Below are 10,512 nucleotides of genomic sequence, written 5' to 3'. Positions count from 1 at the left end.
CCTTTAGAAATACATTTAACTAGAAAAATAGTGATGTGTTCAATGCTTATATTACCTTCTGTATATTGCCCTTCAGGGTGACCTGTAGCTAATAGTCACAATTATCATGTTCCCAGACTCCATTTTTGGGCTCTGGAGAGAGTCCATCTGGATCCCAGGGGTGGGGATTGGAACAAGCAATTGTTATAGAGTAAGACTCAGTGGATCTACAATCTCAGAGCCACAGACCCTCCAGGTCTTAATGAGATGCTACGTTTTAAGCCCTTTTTGGAGGGCTTTGTTTCGGGGAGGTGTGAACATCTTATGTAGTCATGGTCCCTCCCATTAGCTATTTATTTATTTTTGGATTGGTATTTTTAAGATTCACTGTTACACAAGAATTTTTGTAAAGGTATAGTGCCTTCTTCCATTTCTTTTTCTACACTTAGAACCCGTTTTTCTTTTATTTGGTTTTTGCACATTTCTGGATTGCACCAGGCATGCGTGGCCTCTTCCTTCTTGGTTCCTGGCTTCCTGTCATGGAGGGGGTATTATTGTCCCACATTGTTAGGTGACACCTTTGTGTTTCATCTTGCTTGGGCCCTTTCCGGTGCCCCGACTCCTGGTGTCCCCTGGCAGGTGCCTAGCACCTTTTCCAACATGGCCACAAATGTCTTTCTGTGCATGTCCAGAAGTGAAGATTGTCACTCTGCACATGATGTCATGGTGGGTGATGTGTGCCCTTTGGAGTGGAAACTGTAGGGGATACACAGGGGACAATGTTCTCTCTGTCTATCCAGGTGTCTTGTTGTTTTTCGTGGGAGTTTTTGCTGCCATTAGCACCCCTGCCATTGGCTGCTATATATCATTTGACTCTGGCCATAATTATTTATAAGGCTTTTGAGTATGTTTGTGCTTTTCATTCTTCATCATCACCTGTGACAATGCACGTGATCTTTGTCCCCCTAATTTCTGGTAAGCCCTTATGGGGTATACTTCTTTTTTCTTTTGGTTTTTAATTTTGTGCCCTTTCGGGCTTTAATATATAATTCCATAATTCCTTGTTGCCTAGGCCCTTTGGAACGCCTTGTTTGGTGGAATCCCTGCGTATAATCCCTTCTGTGGACCATCTCTATTCAACTGTTGCAGTGGGGGCCCACTCATTGAGTAAATCCCTCTTTTTATTGAATGATTCAGTATGTCTGGAACTATAGACACTGTTTCCTTTTTTGGGGTGTTTGGTTATGTATCAGCAAGATATACTTAATTTGGCTGTTAAATATATTTTCTATTTTTGACAGGTCTATTTTGGTATCACTATGTATTTTTATGGACATTTCTTTAGACATTTTTTTCATGTATTCACATAGATATTGAGTCACTGTTTTTGCATGTTATAATTGAGTACACCTATGCCTTTATTTTATTATTGATTTTTGTATATTTGCACCAATATAGATGAAATTTTCTTTGATACCCCAAGAGGTATATATTGAGTGAGGAGCACTGTCGCAATTGATTAATTATTCTATTTTGCAATTGGGCAGTCTATTTTTTTTCCCTTGTGAAATCCTTGGCATCTTTTGACATAATCTGCATTGAAGGTGCTCAACCTATCATATATGTTCTTTGATACACAGCTGTTTGATGTGATATCATATTGTGCTCTAGTTCATTTCTTTGTCTCTATATTTATGATGAGTATTGATGTATACCTATATAGAAATAGCGACTATGAAGAAGACATGCTGTTCGCAAGCTGAAGAGCATTGGGATTTATATCTGTACAGCTGGCACTCCTTCCATAGTACCAGAGACTTGGTTTAAGTCAGTGTTTCTCAACTCCAGTCCTCATGGACCCCCAACAGGTCATGCTTTCAGGATTTCCCTCAGATGAAACAGCTGTGGTAATTACTAAGGCAGTGAAACTGATCAAATCACCTGTGCAAAATAATGGAAATCCTGAAAACATGACCTGTTGGGGGTCCATGAGGACTGGAGTTGAGAAACACTGGTTTAAGTGATGGTTAACAAAAAAAAATTCCATGTGTTTTTAATTTTGTATATGTATGTCATTTCGGGTCCATGTACTGTAGCCCACAGGGTGATCTTTATTATGATGTTAATAACAGTTTTGTATCTTTTATCAAACATATTTTGTGCTTATATCAGGTGCTTCAAAGTCCCAGTATTTTCCCCCTTTCCAAAACGTTACTATTGAGTTAGGATATAGCACCACAATTTTTGGGATGAGTGTAGGAATGTGCATTTATAATATGAATGGATCCAGTTGAGTTTTTTGAACTTTCAGAATGTATTTCTAAAGTACATAATCTGTGGATTTAAAACATTCTTTTTTTTTTATCTTGGCTAGAGTGATCAGGTTCTAATGAAGGTGTGTCACCTTCTGTCATGCAATTTCTGGCAAAGTAAAGTTTAATTGTGAAATCTGGCACCTTTTCCCCTCTCTACCTCCTCCCTGTTCACCAATCCATTTCACTCAGGACTCCTGTCTCCAGTCCGCCATCAGAGCTGCAATCTAATAGCATTTCTTGAACTTTGGCTGCATCTGAACAGTTAGGTAGTAATAAACACTAGAGAAAATAAAAGTGTTCATAAATCAATTACTAACAGATCAGCAGAGGTGACTTCAGGGAGAAGAGGAGACTGGAGACACAGCTGAGCCACTGAGAGCCTGGGACAAGGACGAATCTACCAGACTGGCTGGAGGAAATCACACCTGATGTGAAGGGTCTTACACTGGATGGTATTTACTACTCACATTTATTATTCTTTTATATATATATATATATATATATATATATATATATATATATATATATATATATATATAAAGCATAACATACTACACAGCAAATGAATATGCTTTGACCTAATAATTTTTAGAATGGCAAATTATTTAAATATAGCTGCAGCACTGTATGAGCAGACTAACTAAACTGAGTACTGCTACTACTTATACTATTCTACTAGAGAGTTTCAATAGCATGCTATTTTTTCTATTATGGCCACAAGTGAGCAATATCACTGATGCTTTAGGGCTCTTTCACACTGATCAATTTTTGATGCACATCCTGTGTAAAAAAAGAACAAAAATGCATGAAAAATGTTTCCCTTTAAGTCCTCATGCACACTGGACATTTTTACAGCGGCTGTTTTTGGCTTTTAATGTTTTTTTCTAGAGCCAGTAAACTCCCCAGCATGTTGCCCTATGTGTTCATGCATACTTAGACTGTAATCAATGTTTTTTGGCTGGATATAAAGCAGGACTAGTGGGTTTCTAGAGGAGTTTTTTTAGCTGTAAAAATGCTCTAACACTGAAAAACGCGGCAAAACGCCGCAAACTGGTGTTTTTGGATAGTTTTTGGTCAAAAACGGCTAAAAACACAAACATGGAAAAACTGTCGCTATACGCTAATGCAGAGACACTAAACAAAAGCTGAAAAACTCACATTTTTAACGTGACTTTACACAGCTGACGTTACCAGCGTTATCAAAACGCCCCGTGTGCATGGAGCCTAAAGCTTCTAGAACTCCTACAGGGCACTTATACCCCCTTCCTGACCAGGCCAGTTTTCAGCGCTGTCGTACTTTGAATGACAATTGCGCGGTCATGCAACACTGTACCCATATGAAATTTTTATCATTTTTTTGAGACAGATAGAGCTTTCTTTTGGTGGTATTTTATTCAGGGTTTTTTTTATTTTTTGCTAAACAAACCAAAAACAACTGAAAATTTTGAAAAAAAAAGTTTTTTCTTTGTTTTTGTTATAACATTTTGTAAGTAAGTGATTTTTTTCCTTCACTGATGTGCGCTAATGAGGCTGCAGTGATGGACACTGATGGGCACTGATAGGTGACACTGATGGGCACTGATGAGAAGGCACTAGTAGGTGGCACTGATGGGCATTGACAGGCATCACTGATGGGCACTGAAAGGCAGCACTCATATATGGCACTGATAGGCGGCACTGATAGGGTGCAGAGACTGGCACTGATAGGGTGCAGAGACTGGCACTGTTAGGCGGCCGTGACTAGCACTGTTAGGCAGCACTGATGAGCATTGATAGGTGACAGTGAAAGGCAGCTCAGGTGGGCACTGATATATGGCATTGATGTGCACTGGTAGGCACTGATATGTGGTATTGATGAGGCACTGATGGGCACTGTCAGGTGGCATTGATGGGCAATGACAACTGGCATTGATGGGCACTGACAGGTGGCACTGCTGGGGCTACACTGATCGTCAGGGCACACTGATCATCATGAATGAAAAACACATAAAAAATGCATTGAAGTTGCATTTTTGGTGCATTTTTATTTTATCAGTTTTTGATACGTTTTTCCGTTAAAAAGGGAGAAGAAAAATGCCTCCTTTAAATCCCAGGGATCTCTTCACACCACTCAGTTGCATTTTTAAAAGTCCTGCTTGCTGCATTTTTTGGTGTATTTGGTGCATGTTAAAAAAAAAAAAACAACCAAAAACATACCTACCCATTGAAATTAATGGAAAACGCATCAAAAACGATTTTGTTTTTTGTGACTTTTTTTTTTGTCACATGTCACAAGTTTCAAAGGTAATAGGCACCCAGAAAACACGGCAAAAAATGCATATGTAATTTTATCGCGGTTTTGCAGTGGAGCAGTGTGAAAGTAGCTATGTTTCACAGGTGCATGATTGGAGTCAGGCAACCAGAGAACGCACCAAATACGCATATGTGTTTTTGATGAGTTTTTGCAATGAAGCTGTGTGAAAGGGCCCTGAGGAGAATTTAAAGTAAACCTTCCTATGCAGAAACAGAGAGACTACCATTGCTCATCTGCTTCTGAAAATGCTATTTGCCTGGCTGTTACACTAATCCAGTGGCTTCAGTACTTTGTGTTCACTGATCCAGAAAAAATATGAAGAACTGGAAAGGCAGAAAACCTTTTCGACATGCTTTCTCTAATTTATTCATCCAAAGTATTGAACAGCGAGCATCAGAATTAAAGTCAAGCAACTAGCATTTGCAGAAAATGAAGTGCATAATGCAGCCTACATTTAAAGCCTCATTGGCATAAACATACTGGGCCGTGTTTGCCTGCAAAGGATGCCTTGGTGTTCCATGTATCCATGTGTAGGCATACCAATTGGGATTCAGAGACTGCACTGACACAGCCACTGCTCCTCTTTTGACATCTGTGTGGATGCTTGTGTGTTTTTAAACTCATACTGTCTGCATTCGGAGACACGCACCCTCATTCACACACATGTCAATTTGTGAGCAGCTGCTGTGTCCATTGCAGTCAATGCATCCCAATTGAAACCCCCCTGCTTGCACACAGAACACTTGTGCATCCTGTAAAGGCAAACATGCACAGATGTACTCTTAAGTAGTCCTAAGGCTCCATACACTAGCATTTTTTTTAAGCTCAAAAAACCCTGGAAAAACCACTGGTAATAACGTTTTTAACCTCCCTAGCGGTATTCCCGAGTGTAGCTCGGGGTAAAATGTCTGTACCAAAAGCGGTAACCCTGAGCTACACTCGAGCTTACCATGCGGCGCTGCATAGGGAGTCCCTGCAGAGCTTACCTTGTCCTTCGCTCCCGCGATGTGTCCCCTGCAGCATCCCCGGCCATCTCCTCCGGCTGATGCCGGCATCCGGCTTCTGTGTTCCGGTCCCTGTGACGTCGGGACGTACGGGCGCCGCCGGCGGCGGGAAATTTGAAAATTTTAAAAAAATTTCATTTTTTTCCAAAACGATTTTACATAGTAAAACATTGCTGTTTCAACCCATTTCACATACATATTGTCCCTAGTGCTTTGTCCTGTGCCCTGCCTGCATTTTGAATGTTCTTTCTGCCTGGAAACTTAGAAAAGTCCATGGCGTCCAATAAGTGTCCCTTTAGGTCAAAAGCGGGTTTAGATCAGCTAGAGAACAGCGATAGTAAATCAGAACCACTTGCAGAATTGAGTGATGATTTGTATGGCAATTCGTCGTCAGACACTGAAAAAGATTTTGCGACTTTGCTCAGTGATGTGTGAACTTGGCGCTATATTTCAAATTTCAGTGTTTTTGGTTTGATTATATTATTGAACTAAATGTATTATTATTATATTATTTTTTATGATTATTTATTAAATTATAATTTATGATCTTGTGTTTCAAATTTTATCATACCCGGGATGTTTAATAGACTCTTGTTCATACAGATTTCAGTGAGTTATTCCTAAATATTACAGCCTACAATAAAAAAACTACATATTTCCATGCAAAATAATGGTACCACTTTCAGCACCAAAAATCTGAAATAATCATACCGCTAGGGAGGTTAATTAGCATTTTAGTAGCGTTTGGAAGCGTTTAGGAGCTTTAGTGTTTTATTAGCATTTTTACAGTACATGTAGGGAAAAAAGAAAGCTAGAAAAAAGCTGTTAGTAGCATTTTGGCAGTGTTTAGGAGCGTTCAGCGTTTTTTTTTATGCTGGAAAAATGCTCCAAAACTCTAAAATCTATTTTTGTTCAGTTCCTAGAAGCTGAAGCTCAAAAAACACTAATAGCATAGAGTAGTGTGCATTGGCACATAGAATAATACTATTTAGCTTCTAGGAGCAGAAAAAATGCTAATAACAGCTTCTAGGAGCTTAAAAAAAATGATAGTGTGCATGGAGCCTAAGGCTCCATGTACACAGGATACTTCTGAATGATAGAAACTGACTGCTGGAAAATGTAAGTTAAAAAATGTCTGTTTAGCTGAGTTTGCATAAAGTGTTTATGCGCATTTGCATTTAGAAGCGTTTTTTTTAAAGATAAGCACAGGAGAACCTCCCAAATGCCCAGAATGCACTGAAAAGTGGTAAATTATTAACTATTTCAGACTGTTTCAGAGAAATACAGAGAGTAGAAGCAGAGGCAGCAGTATGTGTTGAAATTAGCTTAGGTGTGAGTTGCTCATTAACATTTCTTTTGTTTCCAAGGGTGGGAAGGTGTCTGGGGGAGTGAGTCATTATGGCCACCTGGCAGGGGGCTTCATGAGGAATTTGAGGTGTGAATGGTCATTAGCATATGTTTTGTTTCCAAGGGTGGGAGAGGTCTGAGGTGTGAATTGGCCATTACAATGTGTGATAAGCTTGGTAGGAACATCCTGTGTTCAGTGTTTTATCCATCTGAGTACCTTGAAAACGCTTGGCATGCATTTTTCATGATGAAAAAAGGCTCTGGACAGCATCGGGAACTGGAAGAGTTAAAAACATTTTCAGACACAAATGCTTATAAACGCAATTTGCTGAATTTAGCCGCATTTAAAAGCATTTACAAGCATTTTGCGTTTGAAACGCTGAGAAAATCGACTGCTGAACGCAAGCTTTCTGTGCATTTAAAAGCGTTTACAAGCATTTTGCGTTTGAAACGCTGATAAAATCGACTGCTGAACGCAAGCTTTCTGCGTTCAAAAAATGACTGTAAACTCAAATGTCTGTAAACGAAGATGTGTACATGGACACATAGGAACACATTAGGGAGAGTTCAGGGGTTGCTGAAAAAAAATGCTGAACAGCTCCTAAACGTGAGTTTATCAGCTGCAGTGTACATGAGCCCAGGGGCAGACTGACAACTCATGGGGCCCCCAGGCAATAGGGGATCATGGAGCCCCTGTGTCCTTGCCCAAACTCAAAAAAGCCTAAAAAAAAGGTACCAGGGGTATTTCATGGGGCCCCCTACAGACCCCGGGCCCTTGGGCAGTGCCCGAGTGCTCGAATGGTCAGTCCGCCCCTGCATGAGCCCTTAGGGTTTCGACTGTGAGAGACCCAGGAGAATGATACACCCAGAATAGCCAGTTTGCCGGTGAACTTTACATGAAGATTTTCGGTATCAGAATGGCACTTAGTGTTGCAGACAGCAGGAAAGAGGAGTATGTACATTCTTTTTTCACAGGTATGGCTTGGTTTAAAAATATTAGTATAGCAACAGGATTGCTTTAATGCTTGCCACACGCACAGCATTTATCTGGCTACAGCAACCACTTTCTGACAGCTTTCTATTAAAAAAATAAACTGATAAATGACGACAGCCTGTCACTAACACTTTAAATCAGGGGTGTCAAACTCAATTTCATCATGGGCTGCATCAGCATTAAGGCTAGGTTCACATCTCCACATTCCTGCAGGCCACATTTTGCGTGGACACGAGAGCCCATTCGTCTGCCCCATGACACGTAGGAAAGAAGTTCCTGCACTTCTTTGGAAAACGAGTCTGCTAGTACTGTTGCGATTTCCAGTGCAGGCGTCATGCCATTAGAATTAATGGCACCCGCCCGCGGGTCCGCATTCCTCTGTGCGGGTGGTGCGGCTGCACTGATTTTTGTGCGGATCCGCAGTGGCACCACCCGCACAGATGTGAACCAGGAGTATGGTTGCCCTCAAAGGGTCAGTTGTATCTGTAAGACTATATAAATGTATCTAGTCTTTATCATATTAAATCTTTGCATTTGATTATTACTGGTTTTAGTAATAACTTAAGACTCAAGCTGTTATGGGCAGGTGCAGACCGGCACAAAGCCCACTCACACTCCTGTAGCAGATGATGAAAGTCTGAAAAGGTGGTGTTTTAGTCGAGGACTTAATTGTCCAGTGCTTATCTGTTCCTGTCCTAATTTATGACGGTAGCTTTGGAATGTGCGCACACTGGAAGAAACTCACGCTGACACACAAGTTCAGTCTATGAATACTTCTAGTTTATTATAATGAGAAAGTGAGCTTATATATGCAGAATGATGCGAGAGTCATGTGACAACAGCATAAGCTTTATATTAGTCTTTGATTGGTCATTTCCACACGAAAACAATCTCCGTCATGGTATAGGTGTGATCTTCTTCCGCCTTATCTTAAAGAGAGAAAAACATTCCTTTGTTTCCCAAATCACACGGTGGGAGGGGGTCGGTGTGTGTGAGCAGACATTTCATAAGCAAGGATTTCTTATAGTACCACAAAGCCCAGCAGGCAGAAAATATTCACACAACATATGTATTAAAGTATAAAAGTAAATATTTATAAAACTTATAGAAATAGTGTATATATATATTCAATAGGAAACGAAATAGGCATTTTACCAAATCCATCACAGTGGGTCGCATACCGCTGGTATCATATCGCAAGAAACTTTATTGGAGACAGCTCAGATAGAACATAGTTCTGCCATGGTGTTCTGTCTGGGCAGTCTCCAATAAAGTTTCTTGTGGATGATTCCAGCGGTGTGCAACCCTCCTTTTCAACTGGTATAAAATTGTATCAATGTCATAATAACTATAAGCAAATGTCTAGAGCACCTCACCTCCCCCTTGCATGAAGTGTCAAGAGCCCCCCCAACATTAGAAGTCAAGAGTCCCCCACCCTCCTTACTTTCTGCTGCTGCTGGGAAAAAGCTTGGGGGGTTGGGAAGCAGAAAGTGCAGGTTCTGGAGGAGGACCAGAGGAGGTCTGGAGTTAGCTGCCAGTTAGCTGCCAGAGTCTGGTGAATGTTTAAACCAGGGGAAGCTGAGAAGAGGGGGTGCTGTGGCTGCACAGAGAGGCACAGTATCTTTAGAAGGAGGTCTGACCTCCCCTCTGCTGCTGACATCTGGGGGGAGAGGTGCAGATACGAGCCTCTCTGCAACTGCACAGAGAAGCGCAGGATCTGGTGGAGTAAGTCTGTCCTCTCTGCTGCCGACTGCTGAGACAACATGGGGGCAGGTGCCGCAGCTGCAGGAGAGGCACGAGGGTCACATAAAATGGCTTGGTGGCCTGGATGGGCAGACCTTATGTTTGCTTGTGTGTTCTGTAGATCAATTACTGGTGCCATCAGAAACTGGTCATCATAGGTTATACTCACCAATATTTTCTTTTCTTTTACAATTAAAAGCTAAAAATTGGTAAAATTGCTTTAAAACTGCCTTGTGTGTGGCCAGCAGTAGGCTAGGAAGCTGCAGGACATTTCACTGATCTCAGATGAAACCATTAGAATATGCAATCTTGGAGATTTCAGTAAACTGCAGTCATGCTTCTTCTGGGTTCTTCCAAAGTCTTTGGTTTACCTGCAGGAAGATCACAGATACAGGTGATTGACAGGTAAACAGTCAGTTATTGCATAGATTTGCCATGATCCTTTATGCATTCCCATTCACATGATCAACTTCTGAAATACAATCTCATAATACACTGGCACTGACCTAACTAGGAAGTCTGTGATGACATTTGTATATATGAGCTTGGCATAATTCAATAGCAAATGACGTTGAAGTAATTCCTTGTCCATTTGTTTGCCTTTTCTAACCACAGGGCATACAGCACCTCTGTACCGTTTCCATAACTCATTCTGCTTTGGACACACATTGAGGATCATTCAAGCCAAGTTTATTCTCCTAGAATATCCTGGAAACAAAGACTGCCAATTTTTTGTATGCTCAGTCACCTGCAACAAAACAAAATCAGCAGTATGTGGCAGGGGCGGACTGACCATTTGGAAACTCGGGCACTGCCCGAGGGCCCGGGGTCAGTAGG

The 10,512-nt window shown here is 41.0% G+C and overlaps 1 protein-coding gene across 1 annotated transcript in view; it reads left to right on the top strand.

Moving 5' to 3' along the window:
• The first annotated feature begins 2,646 nt into the window (after positions 1-2,646).
• LOC149460037 (putative N-acetylated-alpha-linked acidic dipeptidase) overlaps positions 2,647-10,512 on the top strand; it is a 188,679-nt gene continuing 180,813 nt past the window's right edge. Inside the window, exon 1 of the mRNA XM_089680257.1 lies at positions 2,647-2,746. Within this exon, the coding sequence (XP_089536383.1) occupies positions 2,744-2,746 (3 nt within the window). The 5' untranslated portion in view covers positions 2,647-2,743. The remainder of the gene's footprint in view (positions 2,747-10,512) is intronic.

The sequence above is a fragment of the Staurois parvus genome, unplaced genomic scaffold, assembly GCF_062004578.1.
Source record: "Staurois parvus isolate SC_StPar_1 unplaced genomic scaffold, SC_StPar_1.0 ptg000237l, whole genome shotgun sequence".
Lineage (NCBI taxonomy): Eukaryota > Metazoa > Chordata > Amphibia > Anura > Ranidae > Staurois > Staurois parvus.
Note: the sequence above shows the minus strand (reverse complement) of the source record. Positions and strands in the feature narration are given on the sequence as shown.